At 38.0% G+C, this 14,325-nt stretch overlaps 2 protein-coding genes across 2 annotated transcripts; both read left to right on the forward strand.

Moving 5' to 3' along the window:
- The first annotated feature begins 2,431 nt into the window (after positions 1-2,431).
- Positions 2,432-3,379, forward strand: LOC117057816 (olfactory receptor 13H1-like). The gene has a single exon (XM_033168657.1). It carries the CDS (start codon positions 2,432-2,434, stop codon positions 3,377-3,379), a length of 948 nt encoding a protein of 315 aa, XP_033024548.1.
- A 4,311-nt stretch (positions 3,380-7,690) lies between these two features.
- On the forward strand, positions 7,691-8,560 carry LOC117057817 (olfactory receptor 13H1-like). The gene has a single exon (XM_033168658.1). The coding sequence runs from the start codon at positions 7,691-7,693 to the stop codon at positions 8,558-8,560; it is 870 nt and encodes a 289-aa protein (XP_033024549.1).
- The last annotated feature ends 5,765 nt before the right edge of the window (positions 8,561-14,325 follow it).

Below are 14,325 nucleotides of genomic sequence, written 5' to 3' on the forward strand. Positions count from 1 at the left end.
TAACCACACTACTGATATTCATTATGACGTGAAGTTTTAGGTAAGAATAACTTTGTGAAGTAATGAGACATTTGGGAGCATGCCTAAAGGGAATAAGAAAGCAAAGAGTGTTTCTTTTTTTCTTTTTAAAAAATCACATACGAGACAAAGTTTTCTCAGATAAAAACTCTTGTTGATGAGGAAATAGTTATTTCTCCATCCATTTATATTGATGCTTGTAAGGGAATTACACTGCAGCATCTTACTTGCACTTTTTCCTTAGCCATTAGTACACAATTCTATATTTAAATTTACATCTGATTAAAGCACATTTTTATTAAGTAGGAAACTATTTCAAAGCAGGGCTTCTGACATTTGAAACACATTTATATTGGCTTAGGGGACATTTTTCATGATTTTTTAATTTTAAAATCAACTTGCTACAATTCAGATTAGAGATAAGAGTTATACCAATTAAGATAAGAATTCAAAAGACAGTTGGATATTGTCAGCCTAAAGGATGGTGATTTCTGCTGTGAAAAGGGCTTAAAAAGGCAAGTAGTGAATTTTCTTACTCATTACTGACCTCATTGCGATTATCTTTATTTTTTAATGAAGATATGTTTGAATTAATAAATTTTCATTAATTCCCCCTGTATGATTTATGCAAACATCTATTTTCCCTCCTCCCAGTTCTACATTAAAAACCCTGTATGGTCAGCCTGTTCAGTACAGCACCAGTTTCCATTTTGAAATCTAATACAGAGGGTTGAGAAAGCTTTGAGATACTGTGTAACAGAAGGTGGTGCAGGGGGCTGCTAGGGGTGTGAAAGTTGCCCCCCAAAAACAGCCTTCTTCCCTGTTTCACTAGCAAAAGTAATTTTCTTAATTTATCTTACAGTAGTTTATTAGTTTTTAATGGGCATTTTGCAGGAAACGCTTGGTTGATGTTTTTCTCATGCTAGAATAAGTGCAATCTAACTTTGGTCCACAATGATAAATATTATATAGATTTCCTCATGACACCCTTCTCGCTAGTCATGCCTTCCCTGTGGAATGCCTTCACATCAGATGTTAAGGAAATAAACATCTATTTTACTTTTAGAAGACATATTAAGGCTACCCTGTACTGGGAGGTTTTAAATGTTTCTTGGGTGTTTTTTAAATATTTTAATAGAAGCTGCCCAGAGTGGGTGGGGCAGTGCATTCAGATGAGGGGCATATAATTGTTGTTGTTGTTGTTGTCATAAGAGATATAAGTTGAGTTAACAAAAGCTATTTATTGAAATGCTTAAATATTTAATCGAAGAACTCGTAGAAACTGTTTTCCAATGCTGGAATCCTGTGATTTTTTTACCAGTGAGTAAGCAAGCTACAATGAAAACAATAGGATTTACTTCTGAGTAGATATGTGCTAGCTCATAATGTTTGTGTGGAGCAGAGGCATAACATAAAGAGAGGATTCATTTTCTTCTTTCCCCATCACCTGTTATTCTATATGCACCTATCTGAATTTTGCAGTGAAAACCTCAGTGTACAACCAAAAACTGTCTATAAAAATGCTATTACTGGGGAAAAGTATGCCTGAAAATGGACTCATTTGGGAAAATAGCATATTTGCACATTTGGCAAATGTGCATTCAATGTGCATTATAGAAGAATTCATACCAAATTGCTGATGAGTTTTTGTGAGGACTTTTGTTGCGAACTCCTAAAGCTGATGGGGGGGGCGGGGCATGAGAAACTTGGAACTGTTTCAGCCAGGCTCTTCTAATGTTCATATGACACACACATGGTAAATATTGGAAATGGTCCTTGAGCAGTTCATGCTAACTTGATGCAAGGAAGATTTCACATTTGCACTCTGGTGCCATTTTAGGAAGTTTAGCATACGTTCCATTTTGGTTGTGTGAGAGTCTGTCACACAAACGTTTTGCAAACTTCCATACCTATAAACTTGCATACCTTCCAAAGGAAAGCAAAATATATAGATCCTACCTGCTTCTCTACTATTCTCATCTATGAAAATCCCAGTGCACCTATATTTATTTTTTGGGGATGTGTTTGTGTGTTAATAAAGGCATGTAATTCTATGTGAGATTACAGTGTTAATAGTATTGTATGAAATTTATTGTATTTCAAATTTGAGGTTCAGGTAGAACTCTCCTCTCTGACACCACAATTTCTAAATGCATGGTGCTTTCTCTATATCCAACGATGTTCTCTGAAGTGATAGAGTCCTGGAAACATTTTGCAACCTCATCAGCTGTTTATGTGAACCCCGACTCCAAAGGAGACCAAAAGTACAACAACAGCAGCAGCAGCAGCAGCAGCAGCAGCAGCAACAACAACAACAACAACAACAACAACATATGGGTGGCATACATTGTTGTTATTATTTTCAAATTATTCACATTGTATTTTTCTTTTGCTACATTCCAGGTCAGCCTTTATGCAGGAAGTAGGTGAAAATGAGACAGCTGTGACTGAATTTATCCTCATCGGCTGGTCAGGTCGACCCAAGTCAAGGATGGTTTTAATGACAGTTTTTATAATTTCCTACTTCATAACAGTTCTTGGGAATGGACTTATTGTTGTGGTAGTCATATGCGACCCACGGCTCCACAACCCCATGTATTTTTTCCTCTGCAATTTGTCCATTATTGACCTCTGCCTCACAACAACATCACTCCCACAATCTATAGCCAACTGCTTAGTGGACAGGCCTGTAATGTCTCTTGCTGCATGCTATGCACAAATGTATTCTATTCTCTTATTTGGTACAACCGAATGTTTCTTCCTGGCTGTCATGGCTTATGACCGATACATTGCCATCTCCAATCCACTGCGCTACACACTCATCATTAATAGGACAGTGTGCATCTTGTTGGCCACTTCCACATGGATGGCAGCATTTCTTATAACAGTAGCCCCTTGTCTTGCTAAGCCAGCGAGGTTTTGTGGAAATAATGAGGTAGACCATATAGGATGTGAATTCAAATCTATGTTTAAGCTAATTTGTACGGATACCTCTATGAGCCAAATAAGCGTATACTTCACCAGTACTTTGTCACTAATTCTTCCCCTTAGTTTTATCCTTTTCTCCTATATGCGCATTCTAGCAGCCATTGTAAGAATGCACTCAGAAGGAGGCAGAATGAAGGCTTTCTCTACATGTGGGTCTCACCTGGCAGTAGTAACTATGTACTATGGCACAGCCATATTTGTCTACCTTTTCCCTCAGAATGAGAACACTCATGAGATGGAAAAAGTACTTGCAGCATTCAGTGCAGTGCTTACACCCATGTTTAACCCTTTAGTTTACACACTCAGAAACCAGGAAGTTTTGGGAGCACTGAAGAGACTTTTAGGTAACAAAAAGCCAGGCATCACATACTAAACTTGTTTATGCAGCTGTTTTAGTTGCATTGTTCCCTCGCAATGTGAAGCAACATTTCCCTGATTGTCCCATAGTGTCACTTCCTTTTACTGTTTTTGGCAATGAAACGGAAATACACTGCAAATGTAACAGGAATGTAAAATTAACATTCATGTTATGGCATATCTTATCCAAAAATATAATTACCTACAGAATGTGAACTTAGCTGTGGTGTTATTTTTATTCTCCCTGTCTTATAAACATATCAACAGCTTGATCTCTGGCTCAGTGGAGTCACAATATTGGTGGCCCATTCTTAAATGTAGAATGCCCAGAAATCTCAATTAATGGTCCTGTGATAAGAACACTTATTCCATCTTGGGTGCTTCACAAGTTGGACATAATGGTATAAACACTTGCTAGTTCAAGAACTGAAACTCAAAAATATACTTTTGGGGAAAATAGTGATTGCATCTCAGCAGCAGACGGACAGGCTGTTACCTGCTTTTGGCTCCCTCATAAGACTGGCTTCCTTTCATTTTAGTTGATAGGTACTATCAACTTGGGTGGGGAGCAGACATTTTGGCTGAATCCACAAAGTGAAATAATAGAGGAGAAATATGATTTTCGAGGGAGAAGGAGGGGGAATTACAATTGTCACAAAAAGATTTTGCAACAGTCATGCCTCATGATGGAAACATTGTTGCGTGGCAATGTCCGGCCGTCCCTATGGGAAATAAATGACATATGATACATAATATAAGGTTAAATGGGCAGGAAAAGGCCACAACTTTATTGGTTATAGATGCTGAGCGGTATTGGCTTAGGCATTGGACCCTAACCGACTATATCCGACCCCAGCCCGTGTGCTGGAAATCTGTGAAGGGTTAACCACCAGTAAAGGAGCCCCCGTGATGCGTATTGACTAGGAACTCCCCCTGGGGCCACTGATAGGGGCGTGCCTTTGGCCCTAAACTCCTTAGGCTTTGGACAGGGCCACGCCCCCGGAAACCTTTAACGGAATACCCTTCAAATTGAGGGCAGGTGATGGCTCAACCTCCCCACCACCCTTCTACAGAGATATTCCAATGCCTAACTGCCAAACCAAGAGTTGTGACGAATTGCTACGAGGTAGGCGAAAAACCAAATGGCTGGTGCCAATTTGCCAAGTGGAAAAAATCCCTACCAGGCCCCTCAATGGCACCCAACCAAGGTCCATAGCAAGGTCATAAGGGAAAACCTAAAGGGTGGGTGGGTGGGAAAACTGGTGCAGCTGGGGAGCAGGAACAAACAGGAAGGATTCCTGGCCGCATCCAGCTTAAGTAGCGCTGGTCACGCCCCCAGGGTGACCGGATTGGTCGACCTGGTGAGTGACGTGGCTGGGAATCCCCCTATCATACACGTGGCAGGGGCATGAATGCCTGCAATTCCACCTCCTCTTCAAGGGCGGAAGTGGTTTTGTCACCAATCCATGAGTACTATACAGATCATTAACAGGGTGGTTTGCATCATGTTGGTCACTGTTACTTGGATTTTCATAATTATTGTAATTCATGTCTTAATAAGACAGATAAATTGCTTGGAAAGAATGAGATTGACCGTGTAGGATATGAATTCAATCTATCTGCAAACGTATTTGTATGGATACCTTCTCAGAGTGACAAAAATTGTTCTGACATGGTTTCTGTTCTTTATCCCTATTACATACTTTTGGAAATGTAATGTTGACTGCCCTATTTTCGTTCAGCGTCATGCTCAGTCAATTAATTTATTGTACATAGCCAAAGGCCTTCACAATGAACAACAGAGGGCAACAGCAAGTCATTTCTCTAAAATCACACAGCATAAACCTTTAAAGTGTAAAAGCCTACAGCATAAAAATTTACAGCATAAAAATTTAGAATTACAATGCACTAACACAACTGGAGCAAAGCTTCTTATCTTCCAGACGAAATTTGGATACCAGTTTGTAGATATTTATTGGCTAAGCGTTAAACTATCACTTGGGGGGGGGGAGTAGATTGACCTGAAAATCAATAAAGAATACAAGATTAAAAAAAAATCTCTGAGCACTATTTATAAATTTATAAAAACAATGAACAGTACATTATATCCTCAACCTGATTACACCCATAAATGCATTTCCATTCCATATGAGCTATTCCAATGTATTTCCCCTCTAAATATGCTGAAGGCATCTGTTAAAACCTAAGTTCAACAAAGGCCCTATATAATTGTGAACCAGTCAGCCTTTCAAGGTAGTGAGGCCTTGAATTGTGATTCTTAATTTGAGGGTATCAAATAGAATAACAGGCAGCAAAAATGGATTTTTTTTTTAAAAAATGGGTTAACACCATAGTTGAAGTTCCAAGTTCTAAGTTCACATAAACTAAGCGATAAATATTTATTCATTTGGAGATTATAAAGCCTAAGATTGTCTTGACACTTCTCTGCCGAACTTCCTGTCCTTAGTTTCTCCAACCAGCAGAGCATGGTAAGAATATGGTCTTCAAAGGTCTACATCATTTAGGCTAGATCAATTACAGCTGCTAGCAAGGGAAGACACAACTCAGTTCTAAGATGAGCTGGCGGGGTCCCATGAGGTGACTGTAGGAGGCCCTGCAGGAGCCTGTTCATGACACTTAGCATGTGGTGGTGATCAAAACCTTGGGATTTACATGTTGAATGCTTAAAGTTTTAATTTTTAAATGTAAAACAAATTAGTCAATGGAGATTAGTTCATGTGGGAACCCACAAAGAAGAAATACAAGTCAGAACTAATAAAGTCATCTTCATCTTTACCTATTTGTGGAAATGACTGTGATTTACTTGTATTTATTTACTCACATGTAAACCTGAATCTATATTCTATAAATAAAAGCAGTCACATAAAACTATAGAAACATCAGACCAAGGGGAGGCAGGAACCATAATTGATGTAGCTAATCTCAGGCATTCATTGTGAGACTTTTATTTGAAGAGGATTTTTAAATGTATTGATAGATGAGCTAAGATAAGAACTGCTCAGAATTTTAGGGACATTTGTAAAGTACTAGTTTTTAACATGAGAAGAACTTCACTATCTCTTCAAATGTTCTGCCTTCCAAAACCTTTGGGTCATTTTGCAGATTTTTGCTAAATGGAACAGCATCCTTGACGTGGCTTTCTTTCTTTCTTTCTTTCTTTCTTTCTTTCTTTCTTTCTTTCTTTTTGCAGGGGAGGGCGAGAAATGCACAATGCTCTGAAGGATCTTTTCCGTGATTCCCCCTCCAATCTTCAGTGAGTAAAAAAAAAAACCCAACAATAAATAATAAGCTATTTTGTTTATTTTTTATGCATTTTTTAAATATTTGTGGTCACTTCATGGGGCTTACATTAATAAGTTTTTCACTGTTCCTGTATGAACTAGCATGTTTGTGCCATGAAGTATTCCAAATTACATCTTACACATTTATACATTTTAAAAGTCCATTTTTATTTTTATCAGAAATGTTAAGCACATTTCTAAATATTGACACAAAAGTCAGTGGGACCTTGTGTTTAACTATGGAAAATGCATGCAAGTTTGGATTGTTTTTTTTTAATATAATGAGAACACTTTTTTTACACAAATAATTTGTATTTTGGCAATTCACAGTGCTCTTTCTCTTAAGATCACCATTTCAGGGAAGCAGGTTAAATTATCTAAATTCAGAATGAGGGGGGATCAATTAAACAGCAGCCAGAAATGCTTTCAATCAATTGCAAATATTTCATTCTACATTCCTTGGAAATCTGTTGGTGGAAGGAAATAAATTTATCCCCCCCCCAAGTGAATTCAATATCCGTCCCATCCCCCCGCCATTAATGTGCTAGTGAAAGCAAATAAATCCACTAAATAATGGTGTGGAAGCATCCAGATATAATAATGAAATAAATGAATGCCATTCTATATTTTTCTACTTAGAAGTCCCTTTAAATTCAATGCTTGCTTGTAGAAAAGTTGATATAGTATTGGAGTCAGATAAAAAGTCCAGTTGTAAAGGTACTATTTAGTAGAATTAGACTGAATCAAACCTAAGATCATAGAATCATAGAGTTAGTCACATTTAGGTTTTGTTGAAATTCATGGCTGATGGCTAATTTTCCCCACTGAATTCAAAGTAACCCAAGTACTACTAACATATTCGACCTGACCAGGTTTTAATGATTTTATAACGGCTATAGAAATCCAAATGGCGTTTGATTTCTTTTGCTTCAGGTGACATCCTGATGCCAGAACTAGGAGAACTGAATAATACTGAGATAACTGAATTTGTCCTCATTGGATTCTCGGGGAAACCCAAGACAAGGATGGGTTTAATGAGCTTTCTTATCTTAGCCTACCTAGTGACAATAATCGGAAATGGACTCATTCTCTTTGTATACGTCGCTGAGCCCCGGCTTCATAATCCAATGTATTTTTTCCTTTGCAATTTGTCCGTACTAGATGTCTGTTACACTACAACTTCAGTCCCTCAAGCTATTGCCAACTGCTTGGTGGACAGACCGGTCATGTCCTTTAACATGTGCTACCTTCAAATGTACACTGGCTTATACCTTGGATCAACAGAATGCTTCCTGCTTGCTGTCATGGCTTATGACCGATATATTGCCATCTCCAATCCCTTACGTTATATGGTCATCATGAACTGGAAAGTTTGCATTTCTTTGGCAGTTGTCTCCTGGGTAGGTGCCTTCATGTTATCTATAGTTCCTTGTCTTGCTAACCCAGCACATTTTTGTGGACACAATGAAGTGGATCAGATAACATGTGAGCTCACAGCCCTCATGAAATTAATTTGCTCAGATAACGCTTTGGGTCAACTTGTTATGTATTTTACAAGCAGCTTCACTCTCCTCTTCCCCTTCTCTTTCATCCTCTTTTCCTATTTACGTATTATTGTGGCCATCCTAAGGATTCATTCATCAGGTGGGAGGTGGAAAGCTTTCTCCACCTGTGGATCCCACTTGACTGTAGTGTGCATCTACTATGGAACGTGCATATTCACCTATCTGAAACCTCAGTCTAAGGTGATGGAAGAAAAAGACAAAGTTATAACTGTGATTTATGGAACAGTTGTTCCTCTGTTAAACCCGCTAATCTACACACTGCGAAACCAAGAAGTGAAAGGTGCACTTAAAAGACTGATGGCTGGGAAGAAACAGAGATCTCAGCATTGAGTCTGAATTTACTTATGAGTGTGTATATATATATATATATATATATATATATATATATATATATAGTGCTTTTTCTAAAAATAAATAAATGGGGGTAGTCTCATTTTCTTACTCATATTGAAATACTGCCCCTCAATAAGGCCAAACTTAGATTCACAAAATGTTTAGGGGTATGCATATACCCGTGTCCACCCAGAAAAAAACACTGTATGTATATATTGTGTCCAATGTGGTTTCCGCTTTAGAAATACTATGTGGGATTTCAGCCTAAAGGTCATGAAAATGCCTGTCTTTTGTATTTCCTTAGGGCCAACATAGACCAGATGGGGTTGGCCATATTTATCGTTCTTGTGTCTGTCTTATTAGCAAACAAGGTGGGGGTGTGAAGTTTATTTTATGTGTGTTCTTGGTTTTATAGAGCTGAACCTTCCTCACCTTAGTTAACTTGACACACCAATTCTATTGCTTCGTACAAATCTCACTTCCAGTACATCAGCAATTTACTGGTGGAATCATAGGATGAATTATGGGGAGTGAGTGTGTGCGAGATGAGAAGGCTCAGTTCCATACTTCCATTCAATAGGTTTTAAACAGCCTCACTTTATATGATAATGAGCCAGACATGTACCAATTCACTTCACTCTTCTTCTATCTGCATTGGCCCTATTTCACATGATAATTTTGTCCTCAAAATAATATTTATTATTTCTCCCAAAATATATCAGCATCATGAGCATCATTATTGTAAAATTAGGAAAACTTATTTAAACATGATTTTCTGTATATATCTAAGTATTTTACTTTATTGGGTCTTGTGATATTATAGAATACTACTACTAAGCTGATAGAAATATAACTTTTCTCTGTCTTGATACACCAAAATGTAAGGAAGAAACAAACAAACAAACAAACAAACAAACAAACAAACAAACTGTAAGGAGCATTAACAGTCCCCCAATTATTATTATTATTGCATAGTTTCCAGGTACATGTATATATCTGCATATGTAATAAAATTATAACCTATCAAAAGTAACTTTGTTGAAATGAGTTTATCACAATCATATTTACACTTTGGGTTGGGGGACAGCAATCTAAGAACTAGTAATTGATTAAAGTAAAATATAGTATGAAATGTTTTTGTAACACCAGTCAGTCCTGAGTACAATACCAGTCAGTTGTTTTTTAAACTAATTGGGGTGGGAGACTCCTCCCCTCTCTTGGCCAATGTTAGGTGAAGCTGAAGTTCTCTCAGTCCCTCTGTGTCTGGGGCCGTTGCCTATAATGGATTGTGCCAAATCACCTTGATATTGTCATGATTGACTGTTGGTAATCACTGGTTATTCACTCTGCCACAAAAATCACATATTAATCACAGCTTTCAATAGTAGGTAGTAAACACACACTTCAAGCCTGCAACCTACACTACCACTCCTATGTGTCTTAACCAATGGTTAGAGATAATGAAGCAGTCCATAACTATAATATATAGTTACTGACTCACACTTGCATGAACAAAAGGGTTAACCTGCACCCTGAGTGACCCTGAGATTTCTATTGAGTGCATGCAAAGATCGTGTAATTCTTTTGTAAGGAAACAAAGTTACTTCTTTTTAGATGAATGATTAGCTCAGTTGGCAGAGCATGAGATTCTTAATCTCAAGGTTATGTGTTCGATCACCATGTTGGGTGAAATATTCCTGGGTGGAAGTTTCTGTCCTTAAACCAAGAAGGGAGTGCATGGGCCATAGAGATTCCAATGGTGTCCTACGGTATCAACTACATCTTGGAGTGGCCTTTAACTCAGGCATGACCATGTTCAAGCTTTCAGACAGGAGGCTGATTCAGGGTACACACTCCTTAATCCACAGTCTACCTACACCTGTAATCAATAAAGCTGTGGCCACTTTCAATTCCACAACATTGTTATGTCAATCATTTACCTATTACCGCCTCACCCCTACCCATTGGCAGAGAAACACTGTGTCTGGGGCACCCAGCTCAAGGATACCAAAGTGTGCTTCTGGTCTGAAAATCAGGCAGTGGTCTGGGTCATCTCCAAGCAATCAGCATGTTCAGAGCGCGTCATTCGGATCCGCTGCATCTTTGTCCAAGAATGCTTACAGCCACAATATTGTGGATGCTTTCTCTCACTTCCAGATGGACCGCTTCTGCAGCCTTGCTCCAGAAGTTGCCCAGCTACCAGGTTCCCTGCTGGACAACCTGTGGAAGGTTGGTCAAGAACAGTGGCACAAGGAGTATTAGAGGCACTAGCCTCAGCTACCCTTCAGGACTACACTAAGGTGTGGGTGGCCTTTGAGGCCTTTAGAGTAAATTCGGGGTCAAGCACCAGGCACCCAGCCTCCTGCAAGGCGATGTCCTGCAATATCTAGTTTTCATGAAGCGTAGGTGTCAGGCTGGAGCCAGCAAACGAGCAACAGCAGCTGCCAGACAAAGGGAGAATTGTTATGGGAAGACCAGAGGAAAGTACAGGGAAACACAGCCCAGAGAAACTCAGGAATTATCAGACAATAGCTTGTCTGAGCCAGTTTCCAAGCCTTTCAGCATGCAGGAACGCAGGAGAGGAGAGGTGCAAGAAAAGGGGAAATTGACATCACAGAAGCGATGGAAGAGATTCATTTTCATTCATTGTTTCCAGAGGAAGAGGAACAACGCTGAGGATTTAGTTGAGTCATCATCAGGGTAGCCATAAGTCACGGGGGCAGAGAGCTCCGGACAAGTGGCATGTTTTTTAATTGACTGTACGTGTTTACGTCTTGCTGCTGCTACAGTAGGATTTTTTCTATAAGAACGATTTGAGTAAATGTTTGTGGCTGCCTGATCCATGTAGCAGTTTTCATGTCAAGAAGCTGCTTGAAGGCTGGCGTAGGGTACATCCTCCTCCCCGCTGGACAGGAGAAGGCCTATCATGCTTGACGTGCTCCAGTCCATCTTGTCACGACTTTCTGAAGTATGTTGGTCTAGTTATGAGGTCTTGCTATTCCAAGCTGCTTATTCTCTCATCTTCTTTGTTGCTTTATGTATCAGGGAATGTGTTGCGGGTCCTGCATCAGCTCCTCACTCAGGATTGTGATATTCTGATGTACGCTAGGTTTCAAGTTCATTAAGAGTCAAAATTTGGTCATCAAAGACTGACCAATTGTGTAAGGGCACTCTGGTGACCCTGGATCCATCTGATCAGTCAGGCCCTTGTCTCGTTCATGACACTAGGAAGTTCTTAGCTGTATGACTGGACCACTGCAGCCTCTTCCTCATACACTCTAATAGGCTACCCTCGTCTAGGTGTCAATTTACAGCCATTCTGAGGAAGGTCATTACAGGATGCGGTGGTGACCCTGTTTACTTCTCTGGTCACTCATTCTGTACTGGGGCAGCAACTTCTGCTGCAACCTGGGGCCCGGATCCTGACCACATCAGGGTCATGGGCCAGTGGCATTCTGCAGCATACAGAGCATATGGCTGCCTGGGGTATCAGTCCTTTAAAAAAAAAAAAAAAGCAAGTTGAGTGCAAAGTGAATGTTTGGAAATTTAAATAGATCACAATGATTTGCATTTATTTATTTATTTATTTATTTATTTATTTATTTATTTATTTATGACAAACATTTGTAAACCTTTTACTAAGAAAAAGAAAAGGTGGTTTTCAAGAAACTCTTTAAAAATCGGTTAAAATGCCAATGAAAAGCCAAATATTGAAAAACAGGTTCTGTTAAACGAAATATAATTACAAATAAAAGAAGTATTTTTAGAACTCTTACACCTACTAAAATAACAGGACTACATAGGCTTTTTGGAACAAAAGCATTTTCAGCAAACACTAAAAATAAGTGTAGATGCTGCCATTTATATTTTATATGACTGAATTCATGAGGGGAAATCAAAGCAATCTTTGATTGCATTCTAGTGAACTAAGTGGAATTCATTTTGATTAAATGGGTGAGGGCTATTCTCTCTGTTTGAAACGTAGATGGTTTTGTGATCATTACTTCTGTTTTATATGTTGAATAGTTATCGGCATTTCTTCAGCAAATTAATCAGTAGAGATTATATCATGTGGGAATGAAGAAGGTTAAAGCAGAAATCAAGAACTAATATACGGTTACTCCTGTTTACCTGAAAGTAACAATGCTTCAAGATGCATTTTCACTCACATATAGATAGATGCAGCTGTTCAAGAATGGAAGATATGTTTCCTACATAGCTATGGTTATTGGGTGCCCAGATAACATATGAAAAATAACTTGTAAAGTAAATATGTTGTAGCTAGTTTGATACCTTCATTGCATAACTTTATTTTTAATTCGATAATAGTGGATCAAAAAGGATCAATAAAATGGATTCTTAAAATATATTGATATGAGTGCACTAGATTTGGAATAACTTTAAGGAGGAATTTAAAATATTTCTTTTTAATCTGTAAAAAAACTCCAACATAGCTTCAAAAGCTCTTTCTCTCATCTTTCCCAAGTCTCTTGAAATGATTTTTGCATCATCCTGCTGAAACTCTGAAAAAAGGGGAACTACTACATTGCACCAATTTTTTTTTCTAAGCATACAGTCTCAACTGAGTAGATTATTCTCAATATTTGGAAGAGGTTTTTTAAGGTAACTTTCTCTTTTAATTGAGCTTATTACTTGTATTCCACATATTATTGGGTGCCTAATTTTACATTAGGCGCTGAACCTCAGTTCAATAAAACCTCATTAGAAGAGTTTATGTTGTTTTTTATATTTATTTTATAAATTTTGTGTTGTTATGTTGCAAATCTCAGAAATCTTGGATGAAGGTAAGATGATGATGATGATGATAATAATAATAATAATAATAATAATAATAATAATAATAATAATAATAATAATAATATGCCCTACTTACATCTCTCTCACTGAAATCAATTGGACTTTTAAGTTTTTAACTTACACAAAGTCTTACCCAGTGAAATGATTTGGAAATAAAATAATATTGTGTCATTTTTCTGTATATGCATGCTTGTGCAATCTACAGTGTCATTTAGCTTGTAATTTTGCAGAAGTGGATAAGGAATCAACAACCTGCATCTGAAAAGGATAATAATCAACAAAATAATAAAGAGGGATACTAAAATAGAATACCAGTCAATTCAAAACAAAATATTGCTCATCTACTCTTAAAGATGTCTTAGAAGCCTGAAAATGTAACAAATTTAAAATGGGCACCTACGTAATTTGATTATCATGAACTGGTAAATTTGCATTGCATTGATGTTTGCTCCATGGTTTGTTGGTTGTTCCATGGATTTCCTATGTTCCCTTTTCCCAGCCTTGCCTAAGCCAGCAGGATGACTTGGAAACAATAGAATGCATCATGCAGTTTGTGATGTCAAAGCTTGCATTAAATGGGTGTGCTCAGCTGGTGCTATGGGTCACTTGGTTATGAAATACATTTACTGCTTTTCCCCCTTAGCAGGTAATATTGTGGCCATTCTGCAAAACTTTTCATCACATGGCAGGTGGGAAGCTCTCTCCCACTTGAACCCCACTTAGTTGTAGTGTGCATCTCTATGAAACTTGTGCATTCAAATATCTGAAAACCCAGTCTAATATCACACAAGACAGGCCTCAAAATTGCATTTTACTGACCAGTGATTTGTAGGTTAAACAACTTAATTGACATACTGCCATTTTTAAATTTATTTTTAAGTTTGAGAACTTTCCCCAAGTATGAGTCTTTTAGAAAGTTGAAAAAAAATAAAAGCAAAACTGAC

The sequence above is a fragment of the Lacerta agilis genome, chromosome 14 (assembly GCF_009819535.1).
Source record: "Lacerta agilis isolate rLacAgi1 chromosome 14, rLacAgi1.pri, whole genome shotgun sequence".
Lineage (NCBI taxonomy): Eukaryota > Metazoa > Chordata > Lepidosauria > Squamata > Lacertidae > Lacerta > Lacerta agilis.

Excerpts from the sequence above, each read along its gene's own strand:
- LOC117057817 (XM_033168658.1), top strand. The coding sequence starts at position 7,691 with ATGGGTTTAATGAGCTTTCTTATCTTAGCCTACCTAGTGACAATAATC.
- LOC117057816 (XM_033168657.1), top strand. The coding sequence starts at position 2,432 with ATGCAGGAAGTAGGTGAAAATGAGACAGCTGTGACTGAATTTATCCTC.